This window comes from Phoxinus phoxinus (genome assembly GCF_949152265.1).
Source record: "Phoxinus phoxinus genome assembly, chromosome: 3".
In the NCBI taxonomy this organism is placed as follows: domain Eukaryota; kingdom Metazoa; phylum Chordata; class Actinopteri; order Cypriniformes; family Leuciscidae; genus Phoxinus; species Phoxinus phoxinus.
Window position 1 is genome coordinate 3483505 of NC_136878.1, and position 17966 is coordinate 3501470.

The window sequence follows — 17966 nt, forward strand, 5'->3', positions numbered from 1 at the left end:
TATACCAGCGTATACCCTGGACTACACCATTGGGTTTTATCATTGCAAGAGCCATCGCTTCGCATGCATCACCCGCTATTAAACAGTTGCGCCGAATCCGCAAACCTTCTGGCTGGGGGCGTTAATAATTGATGCATAGGCACTGACGTTAGCCAATCATAACAGTGGGCGTTAACACTGAACTCTTAAAGGGGAAACACCCCCAAAACAGACTGTTTGAATCAGAGGATGAGAAACAGGGTGGGAAAAGGTCATAAATCACTACATTTTAAAAGTTTTTTGTAAAAAAAACTATAGTAATACTATAATTGCACCTAAGGGAACATAATAATAAAATAAAAAAAACCATGTCATGACCCCTTTAAAATATGTAATACCTGACTTTGATTTTAAAAACTATAAAATATTTGTCTTTTTCTTTTAATTATGATCATGAATTTTTGGTGAACAATATTGTGCTGTTGGCCAATTACTTCATATGCAGATTCAGATTCTTTAAGAACCCTCCCACTTTCTTACTTTTCCATAAAGATTTAATGATCTTCTTCAAATCTTGGATGACAATGATCTTCTTCATTATTGGAAATGTAATAAGATTTGTCGTCTGAGGTTTGTTTGGTATTTTGTATGTTCTTTAAGCAATAAAAAAAACATACCTGTATTTACTTCCTGTTTTCGGTCGAAGTCCACAGTAGTCGATTGTCGAGTTCCCACGCGTGATCATAGGTAACTAAGCAACAGTGGAGACTCAGACTGTCTGCTGTCAGCCGAGCTGATATTCTCATAACACCACCAAAGAGTATAGAAGAACAAGAGGCGAAACTCTGATGCTTTCTGGGTAACAGCCACTAGGTGGCGCGGCCGCCATTTTGGGGTGAAGATTCCAACTGGAGTTACTGGACAACAGCACAGATAACAGTTACCGTAACAGTTACACATAAACAAACAGAATGACAACGAAGTCCAAGTGGAATAAAAGAAAGCAGTGCTCAGCAATAAACTGCAAAAACTATCAGTGCAGTACAAATCTTGCCTTTCATCGGTTTCCCAAAGACCCTGACAGGTAAATTTGGCCTTTATGGCATAACGTTAAGTTATAGTATCGTATGCACCTGCTAGCAACTTTAACGTTAACTGTTTTTTTAGTCTAGTAACGTTAGTAAACTTAATTCCTTCTAGGAACTGCTGGTCCTAGACATAGAAACCATAATAATGATTTATGACATGCAGCATGTCCACTTAATTTTATATATTGGTGTTAATTCAGTGTTTGAAAAAATGCTAATACTTGAACTTCAAAGAATGTCAAACCAAACTGAAGGTTTTGTGGGGAAAAGAAGACTTGTCTAAGTCTGTGAAATAAACTGTTAAACAGGATTTGATGATCACTAGTCTAGTGATTGTACGTTATTATATGTTGTCATCATTCAGTTAGGATTTGATCTTTAATGTACTTTTTTAATATATAAAGCAGCTGATATTGCCATAGCGACAGCAAGAAGCTAGTGGATAGTGATGGGAAGTCCGGCTCTTTTCAAAGAATCGGCTCTTAGAGCCGGCTCCTTCGCGAACGACACATCACTAGTAGTGGACTGCCGAGTCGCTTTCACCCCAAAATGGTGGAAGCGTAGGGCTGCTGCTGGGCGCTGGTGTTGCAATGGAACGTTCTATTGGCTTTCACTTCTTGTCAATATACGTTCTTTGACACCACACAGCACCGTCTTCGGCTGACAGCTGACAGTCTGAGTCTCCACTGTTGCTTAGTTACCTATGATCACGCGTGTGAACTCGACAATCGACTACTGTGGACTTCGACCGAAAACAGGAAGTAAATACTTTGCGCTTGTTGAATTAACATCGTTTTTATTAATATCTTTCAAATCAAATGCAAAGCTGCACTGGCTTCCGATAATATATCAGATTCATTATAAGGTGTTACTCTACATTTATAAACCTGTCCATGGCCTGGCCCCAGAATATGTTACTAATTTAAGTCATATGAATTCATGTAGACCTCAACGATCACTTAATTGTTTACTTCTCGCAATTCCTAAAATTCTTTTGAAAACTAAAGGGGATCGGGCTTTTTCTGTTGCCAGCTGTGGAATACTCTTCCACCTGACATCAGATCTGCTTCCACAAATGACATTTTGTTCTATGGCTAATAATTCTTGACATTTGGCAGTTGTATTTTCCTTCTGTTATGTGTTTTTTTTTGTTTGTTTTTTTTGTTGCTATTATTGACTATTGTCTTTTGATCGGTTTTATTATTTGTTATTATCTGTAGACTGTTTTTAATTGTACTGACCTTTGATCTCATTTGTAGTGGAACGGGCTATAAATAGCTATAAAAAACTAGACTTGAGACTTAAAATTAAAAATTATTGTCATTCACACTTTACTATAAAAAAGAAGACCCCTACTTTTTGCTTTTCAAAATTCGGAATGGAGATTTTTCTTTTTTTTCTATTTATTGTTGCAGCATAAAACAATGTTAGAAATTATGTTCTTCACCTATAAACACACTGACACAGGCAATGAGGGTTTGAATATTGAGTTTAATATTGAGGAATGAAACAGTTTTCTATAGTTCCTCTATACAGTATGGCAGTTCATTGTGTGTCTGTTATTATATCAGACCGACTATTTTCTGCATGCGGTTAGAAGTGTTCAGAAGGATTTCAGAGAGTCTTTGTTGGTTTTAGGGTACTGGACTCCCTTCACAGTCAGTTTCCCTCCATTGCAGTCGAGAGCTTGAAATATCATCGCATGAAGATACTTATCGTCTTCTGCAACCTTCACCTGAGAGAGAGAGAGAGAGAGAGAGAGAGAGAGAGAGAGAGAGAGAGAGAGAGAGAGAGAGAGAGAGAGAGAGAGAGACTTTTAAAAACACTTTAATGTGTGAAAACACTAAATAACAAACCAGCAAAAAAACATAAAAAAACAAAAAAACAATTCTTATTACCAATTAAATACCAGATTCCCTAATTCACTTATAGTCACCAAAACCGCTCCAACACACCATCTCTGTTCAAAATAAGGAATATTATTAGTGTGCCGATAATAGGTATATTCAATGACCACTCTTGACTTCACCAAAGACTTAAAAAGGGGCACCACACTTACATCCTCTCCAGCATTTTTACACTGATGTGTCTTAAAAATTGCTAATTTAGCTTGCCCCATTAAAAAGTTGGCAAGAGTACACTGTTGCTGCCAAGACTTTCTATAAAGGCAACCCAAAATAAATAGACTATTGGTATACGAGAAACCCAATTTCACAATGATTTCTGCCAACAATTCAAACAATGAACAGAGTCTAGGACACTCACAAAACATATGAAAAACAGTGTCAATTGCAGTACAAAAAGGACATATCGGTAAAATATTCTCATTAAGCTTTGAAATAAAAGAATTTGAGGCAACAATGCAATGCAATAACCTCCACTGAAGGTCCCCACATCTCTTAGAGATAGGGGGTTTATACAGTATTCTCCAGGATGGAGATACCTCATCAGGAATAGAAAGCCAAGTCCTCCATTTAGTGTCCAATCTTTGTTTCAATTGTCCAAGATGTACAGATTTCACACAAATATGATATAACATTTTCTTCTCAATACAATCAAATACCAAATCCCCGTAACCTTTCAGTAAGTTTGTTAGGCTTGTGTCATCCACAAATTCCCAATCCTTAAGAACCACCTTAAATTCAGGAAATGCCTGAGGAATAGAACCATTCAGAAGAACATTACTTATAAAAGAAATCAACATTGGAGGAAAAGAGGCCTTAAGGCTCCTAACTATTCCCTCCACAACTCTAACCGAAGTTAGCCCAGCTTGATTAGCAAGTTCATGTACAGTTCTCCATTGGCCTTTTGTTAAATCAATCAAATCCATAACTTTTGAAATGCCAGCATTCAAAAATTGGGTGATTAAAGATGAGGACACATTAGCTGGAACTTCAAAAAGAGGATTGTAAAAAAGGGGTTCTGCAATACCATAATGCTCATCCTCTTTTCTTAGCAATTTAAAACAATCCCATGATTTGAGTACTGATCCATAAAAACTGAAAGGCAAAAAAAGGGTATTCTCCACAATGGATTTCTGCATTAAAAACAACTGTTTGTCAAGACCAATCCCTCCAATAGTCTTAAGTATATGCAGACCAAAAACAACCCAAGGCACTTGATCTGAACAGTACAGGAGTTTTTGCAGTGTATGCAATCTCATTGCCATGATCTTTGATTCTAAATGTATTAATCCCTGCCCTCCCTCTGCCACAGGGAGATAGAGGACACCTGGAGGAAGCCAATGGCAACCATTCCAAAAAAAATTAACAAATGCTTTTTGAACACCAACAAGTAATTCTTTGGGAGGGTCCAACACAGTACATTTATGCCATAGCATTGAAGCTGCCAAGTTGTTAATAACCAAACATCTCCCTCTGTAAGAGAGTTGTGGAAGAATCCATCGCCACTTCTGAATTCTAAGAATCACCCGATCAAATAGCCCTTCCCAGTTCTTTTCTGTGTAACTTTTAGTCCCAAAAAAAAGACCAAGAACTCTAAAGCCATCTCTGGCCCATGTGCATTGCTGTGGCAGCTGGGGAGGTCCTCCACCCTGCCAATCTCCCAACAGCAAAGATGCACATTTCCCCCAGTTAACACGTGCAGATGAAGCTTGTCGAAATCTATCTAAAGAGGATATCAATCTTGAAACATCTTCAGAGTTTTTTATAAAAACTGTTATGTCATCTGGATAAGCTGTAAGTTTAACTGGTTTTACACTAGGGAAAATAGGAATATTAACTCCATGTAGTTGCTTTCTAAGTGAAATTAAGAGAGGCTCAATGGATATTGCATACAGAAGACCTGAAAGAGGGCACCCTTGCCTAATTCCCCTGGTTACAGAAAAAGGCCTAGTTAATGTACCATTAAGTCTTAACATGCTGTAAATTTCTTTATATAACATTTTGATGAGAGAAACAAAATAAGGACCAAAACCAAAAGCTTCCAGGGTCTTAAATAAATATTGATGGTCCACCCTGTCAAACGCTTTTTCTTGGTCCAGTGAAAGAAACCCAACATCCAAATTATGCATTTTTGCTGCAGTAATAATATCTCTCAACAAAAAGAGATTATCAAAAATCGACCTTTTAGGAACACAAAATGTTTGATCTTGATGAATGACTGATGCCATACATTTTTTAAGTCTATTAGTCAATGCTTTTGATAGTATCTTAAAATCAGCACAGATCAATGATACCGGACGCCAGTTCTTTAAACACCCAAGATCACCCTTTTTTGGAATTAGTGTCAAAATTGCCCTTCGACAACTCAAAGGAAGAGTTCCTTGATCAATACATTCAAGAAAAACACCATATAGGTCTTGTCCAATAAGATTCCAGAAAGACTTGAAAAACTCTGCTGAAAGTCCATCCAAACCAGGTGATTTCCCAGAACTCATCTCCTGAACAGCTTGTGAAAGTTCTCCAAATGATAAAGGACTGTCCAAGTCATCATGTTCCTCTTCAGATAACTTAGATAAATCATTTAAAAATTCATCAGCTAGAACTCCATCACATGCCTCAGAACAGTATAAATCCTCGTAAAAGGAAAGAGCATGCGCTTGAATTTCCCGTTGATCAGTTGTAACTCCACCACACGGCATCTTCAATTGATGAAAGAGCTTCTTCTCTCTTGACTTCTTTTCGAGTCCAAAAAAGAAAACTGTTGGAGCATCCATATCATTCAGCTGGGCAAACCTGGTCCTTAGCAAGGCTGTTTTTCCTCGTTCCTCCAATAAACTCTTTAAAAGGATCTTATCTCTTGCAACCGAGACGATAAAAGATGAATTGTTGTGGGTAGAGTCATTGCTTTGCCCAAGAATATCTTCTTCAAGAGACTTCATTTTTTCTTTAAGGGCTCTAGTACTATGAGCAGTGTACTGTTGGCAAAAAGTCTTAATTTGAACTTTACCAATGTCCCACCATTGACTCAATGACTGAAAACTGCATCTCTCCTCTCTCCAAGTCTTCCAGAAAAGATTAAAAGAGTGAATAAAGGTGCAATCCTGCAATAATCTATTATTAAAGTGCCAATGTGATTTAAAGAATCTAGGAAATGAGACAGAGACTTTAATAGATACATAGTGATGATCAGATAAAAAGGATGGCGAAATTGAGCTATTAAAGAACCTTCCCCTATTACCTTTTACAACATAGAAACGGTCAAGTCTAGCTCCTGACATATTATTTGAGTTAGCCTTTAACCATGTGTACTGTCTCTCCCCAGGAAAGGCCTCCCTCCATACATCTACTAAATTATGATCATTGAGTAATTTCTTTAAACTCTCAGCAGAAGGTGGATGAGGTTCATCATGATTCCTATCCAAATCTGGATTAACAGTACAATTAAAATCACCACCAAGTACACAAATATTTCCCTGAGGACACTGTGATAAAGCATCAGAAAGTATTTTAAAAAACATAATACGTTCTTGACCAATATTTGGAGCATATACATTAAAAAAGGAAAAATGTGTATCACCCAAAGCAATATCAGCTCTCAAAATCCGACCAGGCACAACCTCAACTATGTCTGGTTCACTACTAACACTTGGGGAAAAAAGTATAGCAACACCTGCACTGAGGTTTGTTCCATGACTTAGCGAAACATTACCTTTCCAATCACTGCTCCACTGAGTATGATTCTTCTGATCAGAATGCGTTTCCTGCAATAAAATCACATCTGCTTTCTTTAAGCGCAAATAATCAAATACAGCTGCTCTCTTTTCTATACCCCGACCACCATTAATATTAAAAATTCCAATATTTAAGGTTGTCATGAGGAAAGGAAAAAGAAAAAATATCACCCTGCAAATAAACATGGCTCTATTATTTCTTGTGACATATTTTCAGTCTTTTTTTAACAGCACTCACATGCTTCTTGAGTCTATATCTCTTTGGCTGATCAAGCTCCTCCAGCGTAGCTTTTCTCATAGCCACAACACAAGAGTCAACAAAAAGATGCAAATTAGAGAAATACTTCTCTAATCTTGGTCTTCGCTGATTGAAAGTACTATCAAGAAAATCGTTTATTTGCTGCACTGTATAATAAGGCGGCTTCATTTGCAGGCTGTAATGTTTTTCTACAGAACTCCCTTGTGAACTAACATCCGTGACATAATCAACAATTTCAGATTCTTCACTATCAGACTCGTTATCTGCAGACTGAGTCTCAACTCTCTCAGAGAGCTGTTCCACGTCACTCAGTGACAGGCCATCGGGTACTCGCGAGTCCCGCAACTCTCCGGCCTCCGCGAGCTCATCTGACTCCCGCGGGCGCTCTGGATCACTGGGTCCCACAGCGGCGATCTCAGCCGCCCCACTGCTGGCATTAACACACTCAGTGTTCACTACACACTTTTCTGCATCCGCATCATTGCTGGCGTGCTCTTTCGTATTTCCCTCGTCATTAGACAAGGAGTCCGATACAGCCCGCTGATCAGTTTTATTACCTAACGTTACACTCTGGTTAATAATCCCTGAGGTAGAAGCCACCGGCTCCAGAGGTATATTAGGTTCAGTCTCATTTTGTTCAGTCACCTTATTAGATGGACATTTTTGTTTTGTGTGACCAAAAATCCCGCAAGAGAAACATTTCAGTGAATCCGTGCTAAAAAAAAGTTTATAATCTTTACCGGCCAACGTCAATTTCACTGAAACATCCAAATTTTGAAATTCGGCATTCAAGATCATAAAAGTTTGACGTCTGAAAGACATCACATGTTTTAAGTTTGGATTCTTAACACCGAGGGGGATCATTTTAATCGGCATCACTATTTTACCATAGCGGCCAAGTAAACGCTCAAGTGAATCATTAGAAATGAAAGGCGGCACATTGGAAAGGGTTACCTTTTTAGACGGGCTCGACAGCGGTAAGACAGGCAGAAAAACATCACCAACAGATAAGCCAACTTCTACTAAATGATGAACCATAGACTCTTCTTTCAAAAACACAACAACAGCTTTATTCATTCTAGACGCTGACAGAATATTCCGAGCACCTATTTCACTACTAATAGCCGTCAAGCAGTCTTCGACTGTGATCGAGTCATCAGGTAAACATTTACAGCCGTTCCGGGCTGTTAAGGTAGCAAACCCATCAGAGTCTGCCGACATTTCCACAACCCCTAACAGCTAACCACAAAATACTAAACTACATTAATAAAGAAAAATAGGAAAGGGGAAAAAAGGGGGAAAAACTCACTCAAACACGCCGCCTCTAGCTCAACACTCACGCGCTCCTCCCAGTCACTCCACACATGCGCACAGAGAGAGAGAGAGAGAGAGAGAGAGAGAGAGAGAGAGAGAGAGAGAGAAATCCACATGGATTTATAAGTGAGCTCTTCCATGTAAAACTCTGTTCACATTGATAGAAACCTAAGCACATTCATTTTCCATGACAAAGCAAACATATTTCTACGAGTTCTGCTACAGTGACCACTGCAGAGATTTGAGTGTCCAGCAACGCTACAAAGTTGAGAAAAGTTTTATCTTATACAAATGCAGAGAAACTTTATACAGTGACACATTTTACCTTTCAGAGAGGATGGGAAAATTACTGGACACTTCGCACCCGTTTAGGACACACTGCTATAGTTGGCTTGTTGATATTGGAAACATACAAATTGTGCCGAAAGTTTTTCAGTGAAAACATCAAACTCAAAATCCATAAAAACAATATAAAACACTCATTTACCTTGACCACAAAGTTTCTTCCTGCCACTGTCTGAACACTATAGGTTTTAGGAATGAAGACATCAAAATGGACTCCAGCCTGGTTCGCTACCTGAATAAACAAATGCACATTTTATATTAATCTATATAATTATTATTATTATTTTAAAAATATTTAGTTTTTTGGTCTCTAGGGAGTTACGTCTATCAGTCAGATATCAGAAAACTCATGTAAAAAGTGAAAAGTAAAACATTTATTTGAAAAATAACAACAAATAATTTGCCCAACTCATTTCACAGCACCAAAATAGATAATTTTACTAGGCTGTGTTTAAAAAAAAATCTGCATTTACGATATGAGTGATTTTCTGTCTCCTACCTTAATGCACATGTTCTCCACCTCGTCAGTGACAGGCTTCTCTGGGCTCCATCCTCCAAGCTTTATCTCTGCTGTAGTCATTGTGATGGTGATCAAAGCCGGGATGAAATAAACTGTATTATCAGGCAGTCTGTCTCACAGATCGATTCTGATCCACTATTTATGCAGCCAAAATCGCATGACATCAGGCGTCATTGTAATTCTATTGATCAAATCAAAGTGACTGAATGAATAGGTGGAGTTTCACTTTTGGATGTTGTGAAATAAAAAACTGTCTTTCTTCTGTGGAAAAGAAAAGAAGATATTCTGAAGAACATCGGGAACCAGTTGAACCAATATTGGTGCCCCTTGACTTATATTGTATACAAAAACATAATTGACAAATTTGATTTATGTTCCACAGAATGAGTCACACAATTTTGAAACAACATGAGTGCGACAGAAATGTTATTTTTTAATGAACTATCCCTTTCAAATTGACCCACAAAAGCATAATGTTTTTCTTTATTTAGTTAACAAAATACAGAGCAATGTTTAACAGTTTAGAGAATCTGAGATAACATGTTTTCTATTTGAATATTTTGTAAAATGTAATTTATTCCTGTGATAAAAGCTGAAAGTTCAGCATCATTACACCAGTCTTCAAAGAATTGATGAACAAAAAAAATAAATCAAATTTAAAAGAATCAGTATCTTCTACAGATCATACATTTATAGAGTAAGAAAAGAACTCTAGTTCTACTCTTTTTTGTTGTTGTACAGATACAGTATGTGTGCGGATCATTTGATTATGTCTTCTCGCTTAAATGTCATTATCAAATACAAATCTGGTTTGCATGATCTCTCTGTCAACAGTAGCGAGACACTCTTAAAAATAAAGATTCTTTATTGACATCGATGGTGCATGAAGAAACTTTAACATCTATGAACCTTTCTATTCAAGAAAAAGTTATTTATAGTGGAAAAATGTTCTTAAGATTTTTTTAAATGTTCTTCACTCTAAAAGAAGTTTATTTTAAGAACTGTTGCCTGAACAAAAATACTTATTCCATCTGGCATTACTGTAAAAAAAAAAAAAAACTTTTGGAAGATTTATTTTTAAGAGTACAAGATGTTATAATTTGAGAAATGTTTCAGATGCTCCAGAAATCATTCTAATACGCTGATTTGCTGATCAAGAAGCATTTATTATTATTATTATCAATGTTGAAAACAGTGTGCATTTTTTTTCCAGGATTCTTTGATAAAAAAAGTTCAATGTATTTAAAGTTCAAAGAAAGTTCAAAAGAACGGCATTTCTCTGAAATAGAAATCGTTGGGGAAAGTAGCTTTTTACTGGAAAAGGCAACGCTATCTCACGAGCAATTCCTATGATTTGTCTAAACCCCAGTTATGATTATAAGTTTAGGGAAGGGGTCAGGTGTAGTCTAGGTTATTTGTTCGAATTCATGCGAATTGGGCAACTTGTAAAATATGTATGATTTAGCAAAAATCGTACGAATTGGCGTGAAAGCAGAGCTCTTCTTCTCAAGCTGTAAGTGTTTGGAGTCTCAGCGTCATAATGATGTGCGGGAAAGACACTCTGAACCTTATAGCACGATTAATTTCATTGTCATCACTTCATTTTGTAGAAATTGTGGACACACACATGACTATGTTGTTGTTACCTTAGAATAAAAAAAAAATCAATGTAAAAATGAAACAAGCTGGCACAATATTATCAGCATTCATAGAAATTAAATAAAAACAAAATTGTGTTTGTATTATTAATAATATACAGTACATGATAAAATTATATATATATACAAAACAGATATGATTATTTTGCAGTTGCGTTTTTATTTCCAGACCATTATTAGTGTATTCTGGCACCTTTGAGTGTGTGTGCAGGGCCCTTATGTGGGCACACACACACTGCAGTGTAACCTGTGATGACAACAAACTCACAGTACGTTCTGCAGACATGTGATAGAGTTCTGATGTTACAGCAAACAGTTGTGACAATTAAACTTACAGTTTAGAATTGTTATAATTTACCAATAAGTAATACCAAAGTCAATGAATACATCTTATGTATATAGGTTTTCTCGTTTTTCCAGAAAAACGAAACAAAGACGTTATGACATATATTTCACAACATATGCAACTAGTGTGTGCTGCGTTCAGTGTTTCATCAGAAACAGTTTGAAATCCTTCAGGTGTGACACTGTAGGCTATGTGTCAACTGGCAAATACTACTCCAAAGAAAAATATAAGATACTGAGATACTGAAAACAGCTTTACAGTAAAAAAAACAAACAAACACAATTTGGGACTTTAGCTTATTCACCGTATCCCCCAGAGTTAGATAAGTCCACACACACCCTTCTCATCTCCGTGCGTGTCGTAACTCTGTCTGACGCACCCACCGCTAGCCTAGCTTAGCACAAAGACTGGAGGTAAACAGCTCCAGCTAGCATACTGCTCCCAATAAGTGACAAAATAACACCAACATTTTCCTATTTACATGTTGTGATTTGTAAAGTCACAGCGTGTACAAATAACAAGGTCACATGAGACACAGCCATCTTCTAACCATATACATACTGGGAACTATATTCTCAGAAGGCGAAGCACTGCTACTTCTGTGGAGTGATTTGCTCGCAGCACCTGAGAAGCCCTGTGGTGAGGAGACGAGAGTTCGCTCAGGGGTTTGATTGATTACATTAAAGGGCACCTATTATGACATTTAAAATGTTCCTAATGTTGTTTTGGGAGTCCCCCACTTAGTCTTCAAATGCTCCTCCTTGGGCAGATGAAAAAAGTTGGCTTTTGAGCCGCACTTCAGAACACAGCGTCTCATCGCCATGATGTTTTCCCTGGCCTTGGAGCGCAATAAGTGGGCGTATCGTATTCAAATAACTTGACAAGTTGACGTCATCTAGTCAGAGAAAAAGCTTCGGTCTTCTAACGGTTCATAAAAATGACTCAGAGTCGACTCTTACTTTTGAAAGACAATAACTTTATATACGGTGCACTTTCATATTTCAAACTTTGCAGGATGTTTTTGTTCACTTAGATCTATGTTACACACTACATGAAAGGTAAATTTCAAAATTCCATAATAGGGGCCCTTTAAGAATTGCGAGAACAGTTTAAGATCAGGTATGGGGTCCTAAGCTGGGACTCATCACTTCGCTGGGACTCAGCACTTCACCACACCGGGGCTGCGTTCCAGTCCAAAATTGTCATGCCCTTCACTCGCTAACTTCCCTCCGTCTCATTCACTCGGATGTATACATCATTGCTTATGGTGCATGAGTGCCCACTACTGGCTGAACCTTTGCAATAGGCCGAATTGGAATGTGCTACGCCCTTAGAAGGGGTTATTACTTAGCCCTTGATTACTTAGAAGGGGTTGATTTTTTTTTTCTTACGAAATTGTTTAATGCAGCATTCTATATGTAGGCCGATATACTATAGGTGTGTTTGAGTTGTTTAATATTTTATTTTATTTTATAATTAATATATCATAGAGTTTTCTGTGGTGGGGTAAATTAAACGCAATATGCGTTGACGTCACAATTGAGTTTGCTTTGTAGTATATGGAGCTGCCTGAAGTGTAGGCCTACATATGAAGGTGTAGGCCTCTGTCAAAATCGAGGGAACGAGGGTCTGTCCATATAAACTTCCCTCGTCCACTCCACGAAGTGGAACGCACTTCAAAATGGCGGCAGGGATTCCCCCCGAGGGGAAGTGCTTAGGGAAGGCAAGTGCGCGTCTAAAAGTGGACTGGAACGCAGCCCGGGACTGAACTCAGTTAACATAAAAATTAAAAAATAATAATTTAACATTTTTATATTTATAAAATATATTAGTTAAGCAACATCACACGGCCAGGAGTGCTGAATACCATCACGGTTGAAAATGGGATGGGGAAAATGGGAGTTTTAGGCTGGACCAGTACTGCATATTTTGGGCTCTTTGAGTAGACAAGAGAGTCTGCCGTGATGTTCTAGTGAATATTGTTATTCTGGTGCAGCCTGACCTCCACGATGATGGATGGGTCCTCTACAACTGCATCAGAGACCTCTACAGGTTGGTAGACCTGTACACACACACACACACACACACACACACACACACACACACACACGCAAGCACGCACGCACACCTGTACACAAACACACACACACACACACACACACCTGTACAGGTGTGTGTTTGTGTTTGCTTTGTACACACACACACACACACACACACACACACACCTGTACGTACACAAACACAAACACACACGCACACACACGCACACACACACACACACACGCACGCACGCACGCACGCACGCACGCACGCACGCACGCACGCACGCACGCACGCACACACACACACACACACACACACACAAACACACACACACACACACACACACACACACACACACACACACACACACACACACAGAGAGAGAGAAAACGTCAATCTGTCATCTAACAAGATTCCATAAGAAATGACAGGTTGGTAGACCTGTACACACACACACACACACACACGCACTTACGCACGCACGCACACACTCACACACACACACACACACACACACACACACACACACACACACACACACACACACACACACACACACACACACACACACACACACACACACACACAGAGAAAACATCAATCTGTCATCTAACAAGATTTCACAAGAAATGACAGTTTATTTTATTTCAGGTTTTATTTCACCACGTAACCAGTTGTTCCAGTTGACCAGTTTATGTTCACAGTTGGTTTATGTATCTGTTTGTATGAATCAGTGCCTATGAATTACCATTTACATTTATTCAGTTGATACATTCTTTTGCTCAGTGACTTGCATTATTAATATTCTGGGAAGTCTATACATTTGATAAATTCCAGTTCATGAATCCCCTGGGAACTGAACCCATGACATTGCCTTTACAGTTTAAGCAACAGGAACTCTACACTATTCACCAAAGGTGCATTTTGCATACGAAATACAGTGTAACTTTCTGAAAACCGAGGATGTATTGAACAGATTATATGAACTTTAATATTCTAATGTCGAGGTGACAGACACGTCTTTAATAACTAAAAATGCACAAAGCAAGAGTTGACAATGTAAAGGACAGATCAGATATTTGTCATATTTTATATGAATCATTGTTTGTAGGGAATAACTGATATAAAAAGCAGTGGTCTTTACTCACATATCAGGTGGCTGTTAATGCGTTCTTCTGCCATCATACAAGGTTTGGATTTCGGCTGTATCCTCAAGGAATGTACAGTATCAGAAAATTCTGACTCCTGTCCCAATGAGATTAGTCATTGGAAGAAACTTGCATTCGTTCCGATGATAACAGGAACGTGTTTAGGACTCTTAGGTTCTGGACACACCAGCGCTAATACAGGCACTGTTTCTTTCACCCCTGTGAGCGACTCGGGAAATGACACATTCACAAGTATGTATCCCTTGTACGGATAAGTACTAGCACTCAGTCCCCAAATCGACAATCCACTCAAGGGTTGAATTGGAACATCTGACAAATGCTTCTCATGAAAAGGCTCAAAGACAATGGTAACTTGCAACCCACTGTCAAGCAATGCACTGCATGAACATCCATTAATTTCAACTGAAATGGTAGAGACTGGACCCACAAGACCTCTCGGCACACAATCCTTCTCACTGACATCGGTAGTTCCCTTCTTTGAGAAACAATCTGGATTACCGGACACAGTAGAATCATCCTTTGCTCTGCTCACTTCACCTTTAGCTCTATGGAGCGATCTCACCAACTTTTGAATCACTTTTTCAGTATTCTCTGTGGCTCTGCACTTAGTGGCAATATGTCGGTCTTCACCACAACGGTATCAGAATAAATCCTCCTTAGGCTGCAACCTTCTCTCTGCATTTCTTCGCAAAGGCATTTCTCTGTAATTCAACCTCTTTGTCTGAATCGGCTCAACAGTTGAGTTTATGCTCATCACTTCCAGACGTTTGTTCAACTTCTGAATCTGCATCTTCAACTCTTCCACGTCAGTGTCTCCACGAGTATTTTCTCTTTTCTTCTCCTGCGTCTCTGCAGCAGAATCAGTCCTCATTGAATCAGCAGGCACCTTAGATTAATATTTTCTCATCTTCAATTTCAGCTCTTCAGCTCTAAGCTTATTCACCACATCAGAATCAGTTTTCAGATGCAATGATTTCACTGGCATTCCAATCCTACGTCTCGCAAGCTCATTCTCTTCAGCTGTCTTTATCTCATTCAACAACTCCAAGAAACCAGGAGGTTTAACTTTCCTTTCTCTTAGGCGCAGTTGTAACAACATCAGATCAGAATCAGCAGAAGCACCTCTGATAATTTGTTCAAGTCTCGCTTTATCCATTGACTGTGACATCAACCCACCTTTCTGCACAACTTTCGTCAACGACTTCTCCAATCTGGTTAGGAAATCAGACAGCATTTCTTTAGGGAATTGTCTCAGCAATCTGAATGCAAAGTAAAGATCTTCACCTGATTCAGATGATCCAAAGGTATTTTCCAGTGCCTCCAAGTACTCCAAAGCACTAACCTCAGGACTTGAAAATCTCACCACTTTCACAATATCAAAAGCAGGACCTTTCAAACTCTCCAGAAGTCTTCTTCTCTTTTCTTTCTCTGAACACTCACATTCAGAGGTCATCATTCTGGCCTGTTCCAACCAGTTCTCGAAACTCTCTTCTCCAGCCGGAATAGGAATGATACCAGAGAACATCCTCAATCGTCTGTAAGCATTTGAATCTCCAGAAGGTTTGGTCTTCTCCAGCAGATCACCCACAGCATGAATGATAGACTCAGGCGACGCAGCATTCGAAGCAGACGAATGGAACAATGATCCCACATCACTCATGGATTTTCCTTCCTCATGAAGAATTTTTTTCAACTTCTCTGCGAAATCAGGAACATGAACATCAGTCGATGCTACAATAACTCGCCATGGATCTCCACCATCAGCTCTCAACAACTCAGCTGGTATGCGAGATGAGTCAATTTTTTCACGGCATTCACACAATACCATCAGAGTGTCTGGGGTTTTCCCCTCTTTGGAGTCTCTTACTCTCACTTTGCCAACAGCTTTTATGATTTGGACCGCATCTTCAATGTATGCCACCTCCGTTGTTGATGGTACTCCCATTAACATGATAGCATGATTCTCATCAATCAAAGCTTCCTTACTCCACTCTGTAAGTTCAGCAGTCAACAATGCATCACCCTTGAACTCCATCTTCAAACTTGAAAAGAGTAAATAACAACTTCTTCAACAGGATCTCAGGAAAAGAATATTATCCCGGACGAGCCCCCAATTTGTGTAGCGCCCCCTAGGCTCTGAGTGTAACCCAAGCGACGCTCCGGATTCTTTAAACTTGTCTCTCGACTTGCAACTATGCAATAATGTTATTCTTTCCCTTTCTAGTCTAGGAATATGTCTCTCCTAAATGACTGCAAACAACACAATTTGTTAAATATAACCAAAACAATAAGATTTATTCACAAACACAATAAAGGAAATATTAAAGGAATGAAATAACTTGTATTGAATCTTAAATTATTAATAAACTTCAAATGTAAATCACCACTCGTCTCTTATTACTTATTTTATCCTTCCGAAAAGAACTAAAACCTCAATTCACTATCACCCTGTCACTGTAAGTGATTTAAATCGCGTTATATTGTTCCAATAGAATACAAAAAAAAAATCAAATATCAGAATAACCTTTTCATTTACCTCTCATAAATCAACAATAACACTTCTCAATACTTATTTTATCTTTCAGAAAAATTAAACACTTTAAGGTACCTTTTGAGTGATCACTCGTATGCAGGCCTGTACCATTGCTAGAGTTCGCTGTGTGTTGCCTAGAAACAACAAATGCCCTCTTCACTCTATTGAGCAAATAAAATAAAACGAGATCACCTGATTTCCTCAATCAGCAAACTCCACAGGTCAACAGATCTTCATCCTCCGCGAACACATACGAACACACTGCCTCTTACACGACACATCAGCTCACCATCTTCTTCCCCGACAGCAGCAAACGAAATCCAGATCTCACCCGATCTAGAACACTCTGATCAGAGTCCAGCGAATCAGAGACTACGTTTACAAGCTGTTAAAATTCGGGTTATGGTCGGGTTAAGGTCACTATTCGGGTTTCTGAAACATTCGGGATAACCCGTTTACATGCGCGTGAGCAGAGAGAGTTACTCCTGTATACATGGAATGTGTAATCAGTCGCCAATATCCCGATGTAAACGGCGACGCACGGTTAGCATCTGGACGTACGGACAACATTAAGACGCAATATGCGTCATTTCCGATGACAGCAACAGCAGCAGCAGGCGGATAATGAATAGTTTGGGGCAGATAGCGATAGTCTTTGTTTGCGCTTTGGCGCTGGTACTGATCCACCAGCAGCACTTGACACTACTGTGCCTCATGGTCTTTATTAATAGAAGGAGAGAAATTGAGCAAGAGATGGGAAATGTAGCTGGAGCTGTGCCACACATATAAAGAAATTGGTCTCCTCCTCGCTCCAAAAGTGTGGTGTTGTGCTGCGTCTCGCCATGTTAACCTCGACTTGTTTACTTCCGCTATACTGCACGCAGGTTTTTTTATGCGCCGTCTCTACTCAAAAGACCAAGATTCCTTGCGAATAGAACATGCGCAGAACACACATTTTGATGGGGATATGCCGAAACGCGTTTACAAGACCAAATATTCGGGTTAGAAAAGGGGTACCCCAGGTATAATATCACGGTTTTTAAAAACCGGGATATGAGCATATCCGGGTTTTTGCCG

General features: G+C 38.9%; 1 protein-coding gene across 1 annotated transcript in view; it reads right to left on the minus strand.

The window, feature by feature from the left end:
- Positions 1 to 2649: 2649 nt before the first annotated feature.
- The window catches only part of LOC306995541 (cystatin-A5-like), a 214476-nt gene continuing 199159 nt past the window's right edge, over positions 2650 to 17966 (minus strand). Inside the window, exon 4 of the mRNA XM_079607238.1 lies at positions 2650 to 2674. Coding sequence (XP_079463364.1) covers positions 2671 to 2674 — 4 coding nt within the window. The 3' untranslated portion in view covers positions 2650 to 2670. The remainder of the gene's footprint in view (positions 2675 to 17966) is intronic.